General features: G+C 61.5%; 2 protein-coding genes across 3 annotated transcripts; both read right to left on the minus strand.

Annotated features, from left to right (window-relative positions):
• Positions 1-1638: 1638 nt before the first annotated feature.
• Positions 1639-7816, minus strand: KISS1 (KiSS-1 metastasis suppressor). The gene is made up of 3 exons (XM_062210753.1): positions 7739-7816; positions 3702-3842; positions 1639-1904 (listed from the first exon to the last, which is right to left on the minus strand). Exons 2-3 carry the CDS (start codon positions 3802-3804, stop codon positions 1639-1641), a joined length of 369 nt encoding a protein of 122 aa, XP_062066737.1. The 5' UTR covers positions 3805-3842; positions 7739-7816.
• Positions 7018-19218, minus strand: GOLT1A (golgi transport 1A). 2 transcript variants are annotated; one of them, XM_062211277.1, is made up of 5 exons: positions 19131-19218; positions 11724-11815; positions 10829-11007; positions 8667-8730; positions 7018-8065 (listed from the first exon to the last, which is right to left on the minus strand). In XM_062211277.1, exons 1-5 carry the CDS (start codon positions 19153-19155, stop codon positions 8027-8029), a joined length of 399 nt encoding a protein of 132 aa, XP_062067261.1. In that variant the 5' UTR covers positions 19156-19218; the 3' UTR covers positions 7018-8026. The 2 variants fall into 2 exon arrangements, with proteins under 2 accessions (XP_062067261.1, XP_062067260.1); XM_062211276.1 differs by lacking the exon at positions 19131-19218 and adding an exon at positions 12343-12734.
• Positions 19219-19423: the final 205 nt, after the last annotated feature.

The raw sequence follows: 19423 nt of genomic DNA on the forward strand, positions 1-19423 counted from the left end.
GTCAGGTGCTAGGAGTGTCCTCCCAGCCCTCTCCCTGCTGCCTCCATACCCCTTCCCAGAGGGCCTGAGAGCGGCTCATTGCTGGAGGAGTTACCCGAAGGGCGGGGCCTGGCAGAGACCCCCCTACTTCCCCAGCGAGGAAGGCTGGGCCTCTTGATTTCTTAGCACACAGGGACTGTGCGGGGTTCTTGGGAGAAGCAGGCAGCAGCCCTGCCTCTGAGCCCTTGGGCTGCAAGGTGGGGGGAGGGGAAGCTCTCTGAGCTGACCCAGAAAATCTGGAGAGGGGGATGGGAGTCCCAGTCACGTTCTAGCCCCTCGCAGCTTCCGTCGGCTGCCCGTCAAGACAGCAGGCTCGGAGGCAGGCAGGGGCCACAGGAACACGGAGACCCCTGTGTGCTATGGAGACCCGTCCCCTCTTCTCCCCAAACCGCAATGCCCAGAGGCTTGGAAGAAGCGTGGCCACGGCCAGCAGAGAGATCTCCAGGGCTCTGGGGCTGGCAGGTGCTTGGAGGGGACTGCGCCACACACAGGGCCACCGGTGCCCATGCACACGGAAGCAGACTCTCACCGCCACCCCCACAGCACACACGCACGGCTGCGAGGAGAGGCTAGAGGGGGACACTGGGAATTTCGTAAAAATGAGGCTGCCTAGCAGCTGGTCTCAGGGACCCACTGTTCCCGGTGCTGGGGAGATGTCACTTAAAAGGACAGAGGCAGAGACGCCCCTTCCAACAGCGACAGCCTCAGGCCGTTGGGACATGCTAGGGCTGGAGCTCACGTCCCTTCAAGGGCAGTGATGGGGGCGGGGCAGGTCGTCGCGTTCCCATGGCAGCCCATCTCGCTGCCATAGCAACGCAGCTCTGCCTGGTCCTGCACAGTCCTGGTTGCTGGAATGGGTGGAGCGCTGGTGCCCACAGCGCCCCAGGAACACGGAGCAGGACGGGGTGCCTGAGGCTGCCACAGAGGGCTGGGCTCCTCGGGGTGGCCGCCACTCCGCCTTCCTACCACCGCATCAGCCCCCAGCCCACGGGCCCCCGCGAGGGACTCATGCACCTGCCGCAGGCACACCTGGAGCAAGTTACGTCTCTGAACTTCAGGGTTGCACCTGTGAGGATGGGGTGAGGCGCGCCTAGCTGCCCGGGGTCACAGGAGAGAAAGGACAGCAGGAGGCCTGCGCGCGGGACCCTGGGGGGCAGGGAGTGCCCGCCTAGGCGCGCAGAGGCTGACTGCGTGGACGGCGGCATCCTGCAGTCTTGCGCCGGTGGCTGTGCGCCTTCCTGGGATCAGGGAAGAGCCGTGGGGTCTGCCCCCGGCTGCGCCCGCGGAGGGCCGGCTAGGCCCGTGGACGCGTCTTCAGACGGTTGCCACGGTGGGAAACGCCCGACCAGCGAGGGCGTCCCCTCGCTGAAGAAGTCGGACGTGCAGGGATTCCGCGTGTCTGCCGCGGGTTGGGAGTGAGCTGCCTGCGTGACAGCTCGGGAGCCAGCCGCGGGCACCGTCGGCCTCCAATTCCACGCCGGCCACGCCGCTGCATCACCTTTATTGCGTCAGGACAGAAGCTCCCGCCTCGCAGGCCCCGCAGGCCCCGCAGCCTCGCTGGGTGCCGTGCCTGCCGCGCCCCCACGCCCAGCCCGCGCCTCAGCAGCGCCCCGCGCAGACCCCGCCGCGGCCCAGCGCGGCCCCCCGCTTGCCGTAGCGCAGGCCGAACGAGTTCCAGTTGTAGGCGGACGAATCCCTCTCGCGCTGCACCAGCACCGCGTCCCGCGGGGCCGGGGCCAGGCGGCCGCGCGGGGCGCACCGGCTCCCGGCGGCCGGGCACTGCGGCGCTGCCCGAAGGCTCAGCGGGGCCGGAGCGAGCTTTGTCTCCAGCGCGCGCCGCAGGCCCGGGGCTCCCAGCCGCTGATCTAGGACAGAAAACAGAGGGAGGTGAGGCCGAGGGGCAGCCAGGACTCTAAGCGCCCGAATTTAACCCAGGATTCCCTCCGGTAATTTTTGGGTTAAATTATACCCTTTTATGAAGCAAACAAGGTACAGTTTGGAAATCCGGAAATCCCAAGTAGTTGGGGGAACTCAGCTCTGCTGCTTTCCCAACCGGCCGTGCAGCTCTGCGGGGTCCCGCCAGGCACCTGCGGCTGTGGGTGCCCTGTTTGGCTGTCTCTGTGTCCCCAGGGTGCGTGACAGTGCCATGCACGTAGCAGGGCCTCCATGAATGCTTATGGGAAGTTCTACAAAAGCAGGGGAGTGCTGGGCGCAGGGCCCGAGTCCGCCCTCTGCCTTTGGGGCTGCTGCGCTTCTGAACCAGCTCCCTGCTAATGCACCTGGGAAAGCAGCAGATGGCCCAGGCGCTTAGGGCCCTGCACCCACGTGGGGGACCCCGATGGAGCTCCTGGCTTCCGCCTGGCCCAGCGCTGACAGTTACAGCTTTGGGGAGTGAACCAGCAGCGCATGGAAGATCTCTCTCTGTCTCTCCTTCTCTAACTCTGCCTTTCCAATAAACAAAACAGTGTTTAAACAAAGAAGCAAACAAAAAAGGACTTGTTCCTAAGTGCCATCCCTGCTCCCTGATAAGCTGTATCAGGGCTCAGTGAAGAGGGGAGGGTGACCAGGTCTGGTCACCGGCTCCCTCCCCCGTCTGGGCGGGCTGTTTCTCCCCTCCCTACTGAGGGTTAAGGAGGCTAATTCGAAGCGCTTCACACGCAAGGCTTAATAGGTCCCTGTACTTTATGGCAGTAAAACAGGGCAGCCAGCCCTGTGTGTGGGCGTGTGCTGGGGTGGCTTGGAGCGTGGCTCCTCAATACGCTGGCCCTCTTTGTAACAGAGGAGTGGGCGTCCGGTGCAGAGTGAGCGTCTGTCTAGCAAGCTAATGCCCCTTGCCTGGGGGCTTCCCAGTGATGCCCCCTAAGCCAGCAGCAGGACACCTGCGGCTGCTATGTGTGGCCTCCCCTAGGGCCAGCTCTGTGTCCACACGGCGGTGGTGGGACTTCTCTCCGGAGCAGCCCCCCTCCCTCAGGAAGGGAGCGTTCTTGGCCAGGGACACCTGGAGCCATGCCCTGTGCTCTGGGAGCTCTCGGGGTGTGCGCCATGATGTGGGCGGTGTAGGGGGGAAGGGGAGGGCCAGGGAGGCTTGGCCATGGGCTCTGATTTGCCCAGAGAGCTGACATCCAAGACGCGCTCAAAGGCACAGCTCCCACCGGGCTGTGGCACCGGTCCAGCGGCCAGAGCTCCCCAGAAACAGGGCCGGGGCTCTGGCACCTGCTGGGCTTCTGTGGTGCTGACCCAGTGACTCTGAGGGCCTCTCGTGACCCCTCTGGGCCTCAGTGTCCCCAGCTCATCTGTGCAGTGTCCCTCGATCCCCTCAGGTGGACAGGAATCGGGATTTGTCCTTTGCTTTGGGGTTTTGGTTTCTTTCTCCTAATTCCTCATGAAGACTAGGAAGTCTCTAATGAAAAGAAGCTTGCACACTGGTTCCCTCCCCAGAGGACACAGCGGGAGAAAGGCAGGACGGCGCTGGGGTTAACAGGCACCTGAGCCAGGGTGGGCGTCCTGTGCCAGCCCTGCCCTGCGGGCTCGGTGGGGCTCTCAGCGTGGGGCAGACACGCCAGTCTTGGGTTGCCATCAGATGCACGGGAGACCACCCCCACCCCGTGCCAACTACGGCGAGGCATGGGTTGCAACCGCCCACCCTCCCCAGTAAAGCCCACCTGTGGGTCCAGGCTTCTCCATGGCGGCCACCTCTCCCGAGCTCTCCCGGAAGGAGGTGGCACAGAGGAACAGCAGCAGCTGCCAAGAGACCAGTGAGTTCATTCTGGTGAGGTGAGGCAGGTCCTGGTGGTACCCTGAGGCTGAAACAGAGACAGGGAATGAGGCATAGGCCAGGCCCAGTATCTGGGCTGGGTGCTGGGGCCAGAGCCCAGTGCCAGAGGTAAAGCACTCAAAGAGCTGTGTCTGAAAAAAATGTATCAGGGAGGTGAGCTAAAGACCACTCGCACAGTGTGATTCAGAGCCGGGTTCATGCTAGGGAGGATATCAGGGAGGACTTCCTGGAGGAGGTGAGACCAGTAAGCTTAGGATGGAAGGAAGAAAAGACCCAGTTGGTTGGAGAATGGCCAGGATTCTGAGTCGCAGGCTTGCTGGAGAAAGGAGTGTGAGATGTGGTGAGGGGTGAGCTCAGGCACTGGGCGAGGCACAAACATCCCCCAGAGCCCAGGAGCCGGCACCTCTCCCTCTGTGCAGACCCATGCGTGCCTGGGTCGCCCTGACCCCGTGTGTGGCCCCGATCCCTCCTGCTGTAACATAAATTTAATTCGCTTTCTTTTTCAGGGAAAAAAGGAAGAGGCAAGCATCTCGTTCTCCCAGCATGGCGCAGCCTCCAAGCTGTCGGTAAATTGTCCTCCCGCCTGCAATTCGGGGATGAGAAAACCTTTGGCAGGTGTGGCCGGGCCAGTGGCCTCCCCAGGCCCCTCTTGGTGGGCTCCGAGGGGGCACGGGTTGAAGGGGCCTCCTCCCGTTGGCTGCTGAGGTGGGAGCCGTGTGCCCTGACCCTCGCCCCGCTCCCTCTGGCCCGTCATGCACACCCTCTGGCTCCCGGCTCCCGGTTCTCATGGAGGAAGTCACCAGGCACCTGGAGATTGTCCAGGAACCGTGATGGAAGCTGCCGGGGAGGCAGGGGCTCTGCAGGCGGAGCACCAAGGTGGTCCCCGTGGGCGGGGCATGGGGAGGGGGCATCGTGTGCCCATCAGCTCCCACTGGTTGCTCAGCCCCCCTGGGTCCCTCTGCTCTTGCCTGTCCCCTGACTCCCTGCGGGGCTCAGGCATGTGTATTGGGTATGAATCCTGCAAAGGTACCAGGAGCACTTTGTCCCCAGCTCTGCCTTCTTTGCTGTGAGACCGGAGCAAGTCATCCCCTGCCCCCACCTCCAGATCTCGCTGTCCATCTGTAGAATCAGAGCTTTGGCTCAGATGCTCCCGTCCCTTGCACACTCACACTCTGCAGAAGCGACTGCACCTGCCTTAAGACCCAGGGTCTGCGCTGGCGCTGTGGCGCAGCAGGTTAACACCCTGGCCCGCAGCGCCGGCATCCCATATGGGCGCTGCTTCGAGTCCTGGCTGCTCCTCTTCTGATCCAGCTCTCTGCTGAGGCCTGGGAAAGCAGTGGAAGATGGCCCAGGACCTTGGGCCCCTGCACCCACATGGGAGACCCGGAAGAAGCTCCTGGCTCCTGGCTTTGGATCGGCGCAGCTCCGGCCGTTGCAGCCATCTGGGGAATGAATCAGTGGATGGAAGACCTTTCTCTGTGTCTCTACCTCTCTCTGCAACTCTTTCAAATAAAAAATAAAAAATCCCAGGGTCGGGAGCCGAGGTGGGTGCCTGGGGATAGGCGGGCTGGGAAATGGATCCCTGAGCTGGGAGCAGGCAGTGGAGCTGCGCTCGGTGCTGGGGGCAGAGGTGGACTGACACAGGGCTGCTGCCCGCCATGCTCCTGAGACCTCACGTCTAGCGTGGCAAACTGACTCATGAACAGATCACTTCAAAATGATACGGCAAATGATGCTCTGGATGCAGGTGGGTCCCCTGGGGGCTGTGGTATCCTGGGAGCCGGACCTAGAGGGTCCCGGCAGCTCCTGGCAGGTGCCAGAAGCAAGGTTACCATGGAAGGCGTCCCAGCAGGGGCAGCCGCATGGGATGGTGCTGGGGCGCTGAGCCTGTGTGCCCTGCGAGAACTCTGCCTGTTACCAGCACGCACACACACACATACATGCACACACACATGTACACATAGATCCCCCACCTCTGTCTCCTCTCCCTCCCCCCAATTCACTGCCAGTGCACAGGGGAGCGTGACCTTTGTGGTAGAACTGAATCGTGTGGGGAAGGACTCGACCTGCTAGGGCCCGGAGTCCTGACTGCACCTGCTGTGTACACGTCCCCCACCCCAGAGAATGTGGTGCTCAGTGTCCAACAGGAATCCAGAGCTTTGGAAGTGGGGTGGCTTCCTCCTGGGGACCCCCAGTCCTTAGGTAGGTACCCACCCATCATGTGGGGGGACAGCTCAGAGGAGCCCCAGGGAGCCCAAGTCCCCGAGGGGCTCCCAGTCCCCTCCCATCCCCGCCACAGCATTGCTCTTCGAACTTTCTTGTGCTTCCCAAATGGAGTGCACAGCGGTGTGGTCACCTCAGCATCCCAGAGCCCACGCTGGGGAGGACGGTGGCTTCAGGCCCCTCGCCTGCCTGGATGCACTTGTTGGTCTCGAAACGAATTCCCCACACCCCTCCAGTGCCTCGCCGGCCAGGGCAGCTCCTCCTGGAATGCGGGGGCTGCCGTGTGCACCTACCTTCGCTCCTTCGGGCCCAGTGGGGGCTCTGCAGGGTGTCTGGGGTGTGAGACCCCCTGGGGGTGAACACTCAGAAGGAGGGGAGCTGGGTTCCTGGGCTCGCTCTCCCGGCTCCCTGGTCTCAGCCCCCCTTTATAAAGACTGCTGACGTCTCCAGGCTCGACACCACCTCTGCCGCCTCCCCCCTCCCGCCCTCTCCGCCTCCCCGCCCCCTCCCAGGCAGCCCTCTCCTCAGGGGTCCTCCTGACCTCCTCCACCTCTCCCCCTGCCCACCCTCACCCACTCGCCAGAGACCCGTTCCGTCCCAGACAAAGAGGAGAGTCATGTTGGAGCGTGGGCAGGGGTGTCAGGGTGACACGTCTGGTTTCCTCTCTGACAAGTGCCACAAACCCACTCAGTCTGGAGGGAACGTGAGGAGAGGGCACGGGCTGACCCCAGGGCTCCCCGTGCTCCAGACTCTGAGAAAGAGCGGGTCGGCCCCCACCCCGACCAGGGGGCCCCGGGCTGCGCCCCAGCACCAGTGGGGCAGGGCGAGGGCTCGGCGTCCAACGCCTTCTTCTGCCCTCAATTACTGGGCACTTGCTCAGCAGGCTGCTTCCTTTTCTTCCTTATTTTTTTTTTTTAAATAAATTTGCTGTTTTTGTTATTTGAAAGGCAGAGAAACAAAGAGAGAGAGAGAGACAGAGAGAGATGGTTCATAGGCTGGTTCATTCCCCAAATGCCCACAGCAGCCGGGGCTGCACCAGGCTAATACCAGGAGCCTGGACCCCATCCAGGTCTCTCACGTGGGTGTCTGGGGCCAAGCACTGGAGCCGTCACCTGCTGCCTCCGAGGTGCGCGTTAGAGGAAGCTAGAATTGGAGGTAGCGCTGGCCCTCGACCCCAGGCTTGGGGATATGGGATACAGGAGTCCAAGGCTGTTCTGGGAGCCGCTGGCCTTTGAATGCAAACTGAACAGTGGCCCTAGGCAGTGGACCTCTCGGGGAGGTGCTGGGGACAGAGTAGCGGCTTCGGGGTGGCGGCACACCCGAAACTCCTGCGCTCCTCCTCCTGTGGCAGGGTGGGACAGGCTTCCTTGGCCGTGACCTCAGCCCCCCAGGGGTCTGTTCCTGTGGCCCGGGAGAGGGCTGCTTCCTCTTTGGGACTGGAGCTCTCAGGAGGTAGGAGCTGTGTTCCCCGCCCGGTTCGGGAGGCTCTGCGTGCCGGGTGCGTTGTCCAGGACAAGCAGGTAACGGCGCAGAGGCACGTGCCGCCAGGACGTGCCCAGCACTTGTGCAATGACTGCTGCCCGCAGGGGCACTAAGCAGGGCGGAGGTTATAGCCTAGGAGGGCAGGGCTGACCCTCACATGCCGCAGGTGTGTGTGGGGGTGAGCAGGAGACGCTGACTCCGAGTCCCAGACACACTCACCGCTTGGAGATTTAATCTTCGTGTTTCCTCCCACGAACACAGGGCGGGGCTGTGACGTGCGCCCCAGGCGAATGTCCCTGGGTCCAGATGTCTGTGCCCAGAGTCCCTGCAGCCTCCTGAGCTACCCTGAGCTGACTTTGAGAACTGTTGCTCAGCTCCGTCCTTCCTTCCGGACTTGGGGCAGTCTGAGTCAGTGTTGGCCGGGGGTGGGGGGTGGGGGGTGGCCTCCTGTAACCCTCCCAGCTCCCTCAGCCAGTGATCCAAGTTCAAGGAGCTCATCTCCATGGTTCAGACCATCGAGCCGGTGCCTTGAAGCCTCTGGAACAGCTGTGGGAGGCAAGAACCATTTACTCCAGACAAAGAGCAGAAAGCAGACGCAATCTCCAGGTTATTACAGGGCCACCCTTGAGAGCTGGGGACGGCGCCAAGCGTAGACAGGGATAGGGGCTGCGGGGGATGGGCCCAGCTGGCGGGGGCGAGATGCTGGCCATCCCTGGGCCCCCCTGGGCTAACAGACCTCCTGTTCTTTCAGGTGCTGTGGAGGAGCTGGGGTAGGGGCAGGGCCTGGAGACCCCAGCCCTCACCTGCTCCAAGGAGAGGCCAGGATCTGCCTCCTGCTTTTCCTGTCCTTGCTGGCTGAGACACACCCTTCCCATCCCAGCGCCCAGGTCTAGCCAGCTCCCAGGAGGCTCAGGCACCCTGCCTGGGCAGGCAGCTGGGGTCTCGGGGCCCCCATTTCTTTGATGTCATGAGAGGCTGGTACTGGCTACCTGCCATGCCCACCCCGCCAGGCACTCTGGTCCCACGGAGAAGGTGCAGGGAGGGGAAGAGGGGCTGAAGGCTGGAGCCCTGGGGGCAGATGGGGCACAGGTGCTTCCCCTCCCCTCGGCACCACGGCCCAGCTAAGCTGCAGGTGAGACCTACTTACCACACTCAGGAAGGGGATGTTGAAGGCGCTTCCCAGGAAGCTGAAGGCCACAGGGAAAAAGCCCCTAGGAGAAGGGAGGAGGGCAGCATCAGTGATGGCCTGGGGGCGGGGAGAGGCAGTAGCCAGGCTGCCTGCGCCTCCCAGAACAGCTGGCCCTGGGCTCTAGGGCAGACTGTGCTCTGCACCCCTGTAACCCAGGAAGCAGCCGGATCAAGTTTAAGAAGGAAGGCTCCCTGTGTTCAAATGTCAGCCCCGCCCCTCGCTGGCGCTGTCCACCCTGGGCAAATCCTGTCTCTGTGTCCAGCTGTAACAGGATGTACATAGGGGTGGGGGCTTTCACAAAGCGAGACTCAGTAGGTGCTCCCTTGTCAGGCCCGGTCCTCCTCCTTCCTCTTCTTCTGGCCTGAAGCCTTCTTCACCCTGGGGTCCGGTGTGAGGCATCTGCTCTCGGTTTCCGGGCTCACGCTCCCCATGCCTCAGTTTCCCCGTGAACCCACCCCCTTGAAGTCCCACTCTTCAAACACCCCCTGGGGTGCCGGGGACATGTGTGTGGTATTTTCATGGGCAGGCAGGTGCCAAGGCCACCATGAGGAGGGCCTCCCCTCGCCCCTGCCATCCCCCTCACTGGATGGGTAGGGGACGTTTGACTTCCGGCTGGGCCCTTCCTCTCCTTGGGCCCCGGTTTCCTGAGGTCCCCTATGGCTCTTGATTGTTGCGTCCCTGCCATGCGGCAGCCCAGTGTCCTTGTCAGGTTTACTTCCGGTTTGAAATACAGAATCTGCAGCAGCCCCCTCGCTCCCCAACCCTGAGCCCTCCCTGAACTCTGGGAACCGTGGACTGAATTTACTTCCTGTCTTCCTTCCTGAAATGCAAGCTCTCAGGCCCTCTCCCCTCCTGCGGTGCCGTATCCCCACAGCTAGCCTGGCACTGGCGCGGCAGGTGCTTGTTCTATATCTGATGGTTGGATCTGTGCCTGCACAGGTCCTGCGGCATCCAGAGCCCGATGTCTTTTCCCTTCTGTTCCTCGGTGCCCACTGTGTTCCCCGGGCCCCACCCACGCTGCAAGGCCTGTCTCAGCCCCTGCTCCCCCCATGGACACCTCCCTGGCCTCCCTTCTGAGCTGCTTCTGCCCTGGCCGTGGCCACACAGTGTCACTAACGCCCACCCTGCCTGCTACCAAGCCCAGGCTGACCCAGCACAGGCCAAGACCCACAGCACCTGGGTCAAGTTGGGATCGTTCAGGAAGTCAATGTGAGAGCCCAGGTGGCACCGGGTATGTGTGTGTGTGTGTGAATGTGTATGTGGGTGTGTGTGTATGTGTATATGTGTGTGTGTGAGTGTGTATGTGTATGTGTGGGTGGGTATGTGTGTGTGTGAATGTATGTATGTGTGTGTATGCATGTGTGTATGTGGGTGTGGGTGCATATGTACATGTGTATGTGTGTGTGTATGTGTGTGTGAATGTGTATGTGTGTATCCATGTGTGTTGTGTGTGTATGTGTGTGTATGTGTATGTATGTGGGTATGTGTGTATGTGTGGGAGTGTGTATATGTGTATGTGTGAGTGTGCATATGTGTGTATGTGTGGGTGTGTATGTGGGTGTGTGTGAATGTGTGTATGTATGTAGGTGTGTATGCATGGGTGGGTGTATGTGTATGTATGTATGTGTGTATGAGTGTATATGTGGGTGTATGTATGTGTGTATATGCATGTGTGTATGTGTGGGTGTGTATGTGTGTTTATATGTTGGGTATGTGGGTGTGTATATATGTGTGGGTGTGCATGTGTGTATGTGTATGTGTGTATGCATGTGTGTATGCATGCATGTACGTATGTGGGGGGCACAGCTCTCTGAGCACTGCTGGTTTCGTTGTCTGTCAGTGGGAAATAATGAGACTCCGCCTGGCAAGCGTTAGCTCCTTGCCCGGCCCCTGGGACGTGAGGGCAGGCCCTGGGTCTCCTCCCTGGTGACGGGGCAGTGCTGGGGGCGGTAAGTGCTCTGTGTTTGCTCCAGCCTGCTGTGGCCGCATCCTCCCAAAGTGTTGGCCTCCGTCCCTGCCCGGCCCCAGGGCTCCCGGGTGCTCATCTCATGCAGGGTGGAGTCCCCACCTCCGCAGGCGCCGCCCCGGGGCCGCGGTGAGCTGTAGGGCTCTGCACACACCTGAAGAGGCTGAAGAAGCCGTAGGCCTCCAGCAGCATGCCCAGGAGGGGCCAGCGCAGCAGCACGAGGACCACGCCCCCCAGGAAGAGGCTGCTGCCCTTGAGCTTGTGCCTCTGGAAGAAGAAGGTGGCCGTCTTCCTCAGGCCGATGATGAAGGAGAGGCCGGTCAGGAACAGCAGCTGCGGGAGGGAGGGGGAGGGGAGGGGGCTCAGGCAAGGGCACGCGGGCTCGTCTTCCAGGTGGGCGACATCAGCGGGGGTGAGCCAGCCGTGTGGCAGAGGCCCGGGGCCCCTTAGTGAGATGCAAGGATGCCCAGAGGCAGGGGGATGGACAAAGAGAACTCTGACTGTCCCTGGCATCTGACCCGGCTCCCGGGGAAGATGGGTGGAGAGGGAGATGACGTCCACTTGGCAAAGCTGAGGAAGATGGAGGCCTAAGCAGGGGAGGTAGCCCCACCCCCGCCCGAGGTCACGGGCAGCCGCAGCACTGCCCATGGCCTTAACGCCAGGCCTTCCCTCCCCTCCTCTGCACCCCCTGCCGGCAGTTTGCCCACCTTCACACTCGTTTCCTTTCCAAACGGCTTCTCGACCCTTTCCAGTTGGGTGTGCTTTGTGTTACGCCTGCTTGCGTGATTGGCCCCTGCCTTGGATGCACACGCTACACACTTCGGGACTGGGACAGCGTCCAGCTCTGCCTGGAGCCCCTGGGGCCTCGCCCCCATGCCGGAGAACCTGGGTCCCCCAGTTCCCCAGCAGGCCCTGCTGTCTGTCCCCAGCCGCCCTCCTTCTTCTGGCTTCTCCACACCTGCCCCGGGGCCTGGGTGTGATCTGCATGAGCTGGGGGCGGGTCCTCCTGGCAGGAGAGACCCCAGGGAGGCTGGGGCGGGGGCACTCACATTTCCGAAGGCCAGGAGCACGGAGTCGAAGTACAGCAGGATGCCGAAGAGGATGAAGAAGATGCCGAAACCACTGACGCCCACACCGATCTCTGCAATGGGCAAGGAAGGGGGCGGAGGTGCGCTTTGGGGACCAGTTGGGACCCTGGACTTTCCCCATCACCATAGGACAGGCGTCCTCTAGGGAACTGCACCATCTTGTCCGGGGGAGGGATGGGCAGGAAAGGAAGGCCAGGCACCCAGGCACCGTGCCGGCCTCACTCCAGCCCCCAAGGAAGCTGCTGCCACCTCCTCGCTTGGCACTTTTGGCTTCCTCTTGTCTTCAGAGGCTACGCCGCCCAGATCAGGGCCCGGATCACATCCCTGGCCCCCTCTGTTCCTGCCCTGGTGCAGCTGAGACCCGCTGCAGCCCCACCCACGGTGGACCAAAGTGCCCACTGCAAACACAGCCCCCACGAGCCTCAGCACCGCCCACCGTCCTGCTGGACTTCCCACGAGGATGGCCCTTCTGAACATCTCGCCCCACCGTGTCCCATCTCCCCACAACGGCCTCTGTCCCCGGCCCTCCTACACGAGTGAGAACAGAAGCCAGCGCTCAGGAGGGCGCTCATAGTCCCACCTGGGCCCCTGCACCTGCGCGGGAGACCCGGAAGAAGCTCCTGGCTCCTGGCTTCCGATTGGCCCAGCTCCGGCCGTTGCAGCCATTTGGGGAGTGAACTAGTGGATGGAAGATCTCTCTGCCTCTCAAGTAAATAAACAAACATTAAAAACACTATATACCTAGAGATGAAATTTATTACTCAAACTACAGACTGGACCTCGCTCAATTTAGTCCAGTAAATAAGACGCTGGTCTTAATGGCAGAGGCTCGCTTGGCTTTGTTAGGACGGTGCAGAATCACCTGTATCAACTCTCACCTGGCCATGGGAACCCATTTCCCCGAAGGCTGAGTCCTCCTGTTCCTTTCTTTCTTTTAAAAATATTTAGTGACTTTTTAATTGATATTTTAAAAGTTCATTTATTTATTTCAAAGTAAGAGATGGAGAGAGAGAGAGAGAGAATCTTCTATCAGCTGGTTCACTCCCCAAATGGCCACAGCAGCCAAGGCTGAGTCAGGCGCTCCATCCGGGTCTCCCACGTTGGTGGCAGGGGCTCCAGGACTTCAGCCGTCCTCTGCTGCCTTCCAGGGTGCGTGTGGTTGGGAGGCTGGATTAGAAGCGGAGGCGGGACTCAGAGCCAGGCACTTTCGCGTGAGATGCGGTATCCCAAGCAGACTTGACCTGCAGCATCACAAACTCCCACACGACTCCACCCCTTTCCCACCTGGACTTGTTTCTGGCTTCCAGAGCCCAGGACAGCTGGGCAGAACGCCGCCACAGTGGGGCATTTTGGAAGGCTGTGTAATTTCCCTATTGCAGATTTCTGTCCTCAGGGACACCACGTTGAAATTCAAGGGGTTGGCCGGCGCCGCGGCTCACTTGGCTAATCCTCCACCTGTGGCACCAGTACCCCGGTTCTAGTCCCACTTGGGGTGCCGGATTCTGTCCTGGTTGCCCCTCTTCCAGGCCAGCTCTCTGCTGCGGCCCGGGAAGGCAGTGGAGGATGGCCCAAGTGCTTGGGCCCTGCACCCACATGGGAGACCAGGAGAAGCACCTGGCTCCTGGCTTCAGATCAGCGCAGCATGATTTGGGGGGTGAACCAACGGAAAAGGAAGACCTTTCTCTCTGTCTCTCTCTCTCTCACTGTCTAACTCTGCCCGTCAAAAAAAAAAAAAAAAAAAAAAAAAAGAAGAAGAAGAAGAAAGAAAAAGAAATTCAAGGAGTCTTCAGTAAATTTACGGAAAATGTGTGTCATGAAGGCTCTTTTGCACCAAAATAAACTTACTTTGACTCCCATTTCTGCTGTCTTTCCCAAGTGCCCTGGACACCTGCTTGCATTGTAACGATCACTCTGTGCAGGCTGAGGTGTTGTGGAGGAAGAACGCAGCCATGTGCGTTCACTGAGAAAGGCGCTCTCGTTTTCATGCATGCTATGAAACACCTGCCGTCAGCTTAGACTTACGGTGAGAACACCTGTCACCCTTCCAGGTCTGGTACACCCAGCCCCTCGGCTTCTCTTAGGAGACGTATTCAAGTGGAGGCACCACAGGAACATCGTGTGGGGGTTCACTTGCTTTGTGGACATATCCACCTGTCCCACCTGTTACCCGGGAGACCAGCCTTGGGCTCCCTGTGCAGAAGCAGCACGGGTCTCTCACGTCCCCGCTTGCTGTCTTCTCCTGGGGCAGTCGGAAGCAGGCTTCTGCAGTTCTTCTCCTTATGTGCCCCACTCTCTTCTGCAAGAAGAGATGCTGAATGCCCGAGTTTCCTGTGTTGGGGGGCAGCCTTCCTGACGGCCACACTTGGCACTTCCGGCCGTCAGAGCCACAGAGGCCTTGGTCCCCTCGGTCCGTGGGAACGAGACCTTTGACCCAGCTTTGCCCCTACCAAGACAACAGCACCTGCACTTGAAGGAGCGAGCGTTCAGCCTCGGGGTGCAGCGGGGAGCGTGAGTGAGGAGCCGTGGCTGCCTCTCCAGCGCACAGAGGACACCAGTGTGGGGCCGAGGTTGGGGGCACGGGGCACCCAGGTCTGCTTCGTCATTGCCAGGTGTTCTGCGCTGTCCAGGGAGAGCATGAACCATGCACACGTGTGTCTTGTTGAAACCCGACTCGGCGCCTGCAGACCACCACCTCTGGAAAGCATCAAAGCTGTCACCAGACTCCTGGCCGCTGACCGGCTGTCCCCGGGCCGAAATCCTCAGTTTCATTGAATACATTTTTTTTTTTTTGACAGGCAGAGTGGATAGAGAGAGAGAGAGAGAGAGAGAGAGAGAGAGAGAGAGAAAGGTCTTCCTTTTTGCCATTGGTTCACCCCCCAATGGCCGCTGCGGCCGGCGCATCGCGCTGATCCGAAGCCAGGAGCCAGGTGCTTCTCCTGGTCTCCCATGCGGGTGCAGGGCCCAAGCACTTGGGCCATCCTCCACTGCACTCCCAGGCCATAGCAGAGAGCTGGCCTGGAAGAGGGGCAACCGGGACTAGAACCCGGTGTTCCGGCGCCGCAGGCGGAGGATTAGCCTGTTAAGCCACGGCACCGGCCAATTGAATACATTTTAACTTTGATTTTCCGGCCAGACCCTGGTCCCCACGGATAAGAGGGGTACATGAGAGCTTAGAGGAAGAAGGTTCAGAAGTGGGTTCTCACGCACAGCCTCAGCCCTCCTTCTGCCTCTGCCTCTTAGCCAGAGGCTGCTCAGGACAGCAACCAAGCAGATAGGAGTCAGATGCAGGGAGGAGCGCCCCCTGCTGGAGATGGCCGTGTCACAGCCCCCTGGAGGCCACAGGAACTCTGGGAAGACCTGGCCACCCAGTGGAAAACAGGGGCCTTCCTGGACCTGAGACTGCCCAGGGTTAGGGGTCCCTGGCAAGCACCCTGGTCGCTGCGCTCCAGCCCCGTTTAGCCCCTGCCCTGCCCAGCAGAGTCCACACCTGCAGCCTGACGCCCGTGGGCAGCTGCTCCAACCGCCCACTGTGTCGCTCACGTGGAGGGAAGCCATGTTCCACGGCTCTCCTGCTCCAAAAGCAGCCACAGCTGCAGAAGGTGGCATCTCCCGGGGCAGGTGGAGGGGCGGGAATCTCCGACCACCACTCGCTCCTCACTTGGTCTTCCGTGCAATCACAAACGCGCGGGGAAGTCGCACGTTCTGTACAAAGAATGTTCTTCCAGAGCCACTGAGAGCAGTGGCCACCTGGTCACTCAGCGCCCCGCGCGCTTTATTCCTGGATGGCCGACACGGGAAATGAACACGGGCGCATCCCCGTCAGGGTTCACGCGTTGTCCCAGCGACGTCATTCCCAGCGAAAGAACCCCGCTCATCGGCCTATGTGGCCCTTGCGGTCCCTCCTCCAGGCTCTTGCGCGTGGGTCAGTAGACGCAGGCGACTTTGGAAGAGTTGGCCAGTGATCCTGTGTTCGGCGGTTCCCCCGTCTCAGACAGAAGCACCAACAAGACAGAGCCATGTCCTCCTCCCCTCGAGCCATCTTTACTATGCAGGCAGACTCCGCCGGGCCCCTCCACCACTCCCCACCCCTACCCAGCCCTGGAATCCCTCCTCGCCCTGCTCTGACCATGGCCCCTGGCACCAGGCCACCCAGTGTGAACACCCTTCTGCCTGCACTGGGGCTCTGACAGCGATCCTGTCTGCCTAATGGCTGTCAGAGTGAACTGTTCAGGGAGGGGAGGAGGGAGCAGCAGTGGTGGTGGTAATGGTATAACCAGCGCACTGTCCCGTCATTTCCGTGCCCACCCACTAGGCGGTGCCACCCTCAGCCCCATTTCACAAACAAAGCCCAAACACCCGGAGGCCGAGTCACTGCCCTGGGGCACAGCCAGCAGATGGCAGCAGCGGGATTTGAACCTGCTCTCCAAAGTGCCCTTAACCGACCTGGGTCAGGGCAGACATTTCTCTGGCTTTGGCCATTACTGCCCCTCTATCACCAAGTCCAGGGGCCAGGCTGGTGTCCCTCGGCGTGCGCCAGTGGCTGAGCTCTCCCTGCTGATGTAGCTCTCTCTGGGTGTCCTGGAGCCGCCTTCTGCCTCTCCTTTGCCAGCTCCCGCTGCTCTCTCTTCCTCTCGGGAACAGAGCTTGGCTCGAGCCCACTTCTCTTCCCATGCTATCTGCACGCGCACTCCCCATCTGTAAAGATCCCGCGTGCGCTGACCACGTGGACACTGCTCTGTGCAGCCCGGGTCTCTCTCTGAGCCAAGTGCACAGCCGCCGCCGTGTCCACGCGCTGCCCTCGCGGGCATCCTGGGCTCAGCAGGGCCGACCCTGAGCTCGCCGGCCTCCTTCCCTCAGCCCGCAGCTTCCCGCCTGCAGCACTTGCCGGACAGCCGTCCTGCTCGCCCTGTTGCCAGCTCAGTCGGCAGCTTCCCCCAGACGCTCCGCTCTGACCACTGTCAGTGCCCTGCAACAGCCCCCACCTCCCGCCTCACTCGGTCGCCCCCAGGCCTCCCCAGTGCTCAGGGATCTTGGCACCACGCGCACTCACGTTCTGCTCTGGATGAGCGCCCTCTTGGGGTCCACACTGTGGTGCAGTGGTTAAGCCATTGATTGCTTTGCTTCCCATCCAGTACTCTGCTGTGGCCTGGGAAAGCAGTAGAAGATGGCCCAAGTCCTTGGGCCCCTGCACCCATGTAGGAGACCTGGATGGAGCTCCTGGCTCCTGGCTTCAGCCTGGCCCAGCTCTGGCTGTTGCAGCCATTTGGGGAGTGAACCAGAGGATGGAAGACCTTTCTCTGTCTCTCCCGCTTTCTCTGTCACTTTGCATTTAAAATAAATAAATTAAAAAACACACAAAAGAAACCCCAAAACCGGCCGGCGCCGTGGCTCAACAGGCTAATCCTCCGCCTTGCGGCGCCGGCACACGGGGTTCTAGTCCCGGTCGGGGCACCAATCCTGTCCCGGTTGCCCCTCTTCCAGGCCAGCTCTCTGCTGTGGCCAGGGAGTGCAGTGGAGGATGGCCCAAGTGCTTGGGCCCTGCACCCCATGGGAGACCAGGATAAGCACCTGGCTCCTGCCATCGGAACAGGGTGGTGCGCCGGCTGCAGCGCGCTACCGCGGCGGCCATTGGAGGGTGAACCAACGGCAAAGGAAGACCTTTCTCTCTGTCTCTCTCTCACTGTCCACTCTGCTGGTCAAAAACAAAAAAACAAAACAAAACAAAAAAAACCCCAAAACCATGTCATCTCCCCCGTGGTGACAGGCCCTGCGTGACAGGGCCTCGGCCTGCTGGTCCGAGCTCTTCTCCAGACACGATCCACCTTGCCCTCTGTGCTCTGAGCACACGGCTCCTCACATGTGACCAGGGACAATGGTGCTCCCGCCGTGACCGGCCCACGCGGCTCCTCCGTGCTCCCCAACCTAGCGTGCGCCCTGCCACTCTCTCCACGGCCCCAGCTCCAGGCTGCGGCGTGGCGACCTGCGGTAGCCGGCGGAGACCTCAGCTGTCTGCAGTCAATGGTGCTCGACAGGACAGAAGGGGAGCAATTTTGTTCCCGGGGACATCGCCGCCATGGGCAGTGGTAGGTGCTCCAGGCACGCGGCGGGCAGAGGCCCAGCTCTGCCCCCAGCTGTTGGCACTCTGAGCCGTGGGAGCTCCAGGACTCTCAGCTCAGTCCCCCCACCCGCCATCGCCCAGGCCTCCGTCCTGCACTTCAGACTCCCGTGCTCACCTGTGCTCACCTGCCTACCTGGTATCCACCTGGGCTGCTTATCACAGGAGAGCAGGCTCCGCCTGCCCTACTCAACCTTCCCCCCACCCAGGCCAGCTGGAGGCTTCTTGTCTCTTCTAGCACTTCCGCCCCCTCCATGGGCCCCCCGCCGTCCCACCTGTCGCTGTCCTCACCTCTCTACTGCCCGGCTGCTGGAGCCCGTCTTTCAAACAGAGAGATCATGCACTTCCTGCACAAAACCCTCCGGCGATTTCCCGTCTTGGGTGGAGAAAACCAAAGTCCCGCCATGGCCTAACTGGCTCCAGCTGTCCTGACCCCTCGGTGACCTCGCTGGCCTGCGTCCCTGTTACTCTCCCCTTTACTCAATCAGCCACACCAGCCTGCTCGGGAGCCTCAGGGCCTTTGCACGGGTTATCTCCTCATCCCACAGCATCTCCCCTCCAGATACCTGCAGGGCTCTGCTTTCTCACCTCCTGGTGGGCTCTCTAGAGACGCCCACCTGACTGCTCTGAACACAGCAGCGATCCCAGCTCCCCCACCATCCCAGCTCCCCCACCATCCCAGCTCCCTCCTGCTCCCTGTCCCCAGGAACGGCTCCCACCTGACATCGGGCCTGAGCTCTTTGTCAGGTGGCTTCCCGTGCTCTCCCCCTGGGTTGCGAGCAGGGGACACGGTGCCTGGCACATGGGGACAGTGCACTCGGTGAATGGCACGAATCGTCCCCTCAGGGCCAGGCCTCTCCCTGCCCGCTCCCCCAAGGGAAGGGAAGGAAGTTTAGAGTGAGAAGCAGGGGGCCCAGGAGACCCCGGGGGTCTGTGGGGGCAGAGGCCTCCTGAGGAGCCCTGGATGGGAAGGGGTGAGCTTGGCCACCAAACCTGCCAGGGCCCCGAGCAACCCCCGCCGGCAGAGCCAACACAGCAACTCCCAGCCACTGGCTGCGGGGGTCAGGGGTGCAGGTGCCGCGGGAGAGCCGGCCACGCCCGCCATGGGTCTGCTGCCGGGCGGGAGCCAACAGGGCAGCTCCCAGTCACAGGCTCCCCAGCCACAGGTGCCGCAGGAGAGCTGGACTGGTAGGGTTCACCTCCGCCCACCCAGCATGGGCCAGCTCCCTCCAACGCCCGGCCCCCGCACTCACTCTGCCATTCGGTGATGGAGATCATGTCGCCGTCTGCCTGGGGGCCTTCCCACAGTGGCCTTCCCACCACGGTGCTCAGGGAGCTGACCCTTGGCAATTGTGAAAGCAGCCCCTGGTGAATCATTAACCCCCCCCCCAAAGGGCCTCTGAGCCTCATGGCTCCCTCCTCCTGCTCTCCGCAGGACTGCCGCCTCCTCTGCACGCCCCGCCCCTCCCCAGCGGGGTCTCCTGTATACCACTGGGAGTGCACACAGCAGCCATGAGCCAGCAGGGGGCGGATGGTGCTTTGCTTC

The sequence above is a fragment of the Lepus europaeus genome, chromosome 14 (assembly GCF_033115175.1).
Source record: "Lepus europaeus isolate LE1 chromosome 14, mLepTim1.pri, whole genome shotgun sequence".
NCBI lineage: Eukaryota > Metazoa > Chordata > Mammalia > Lagomorpha > Leporidae > Lepus > Lepus europaeus.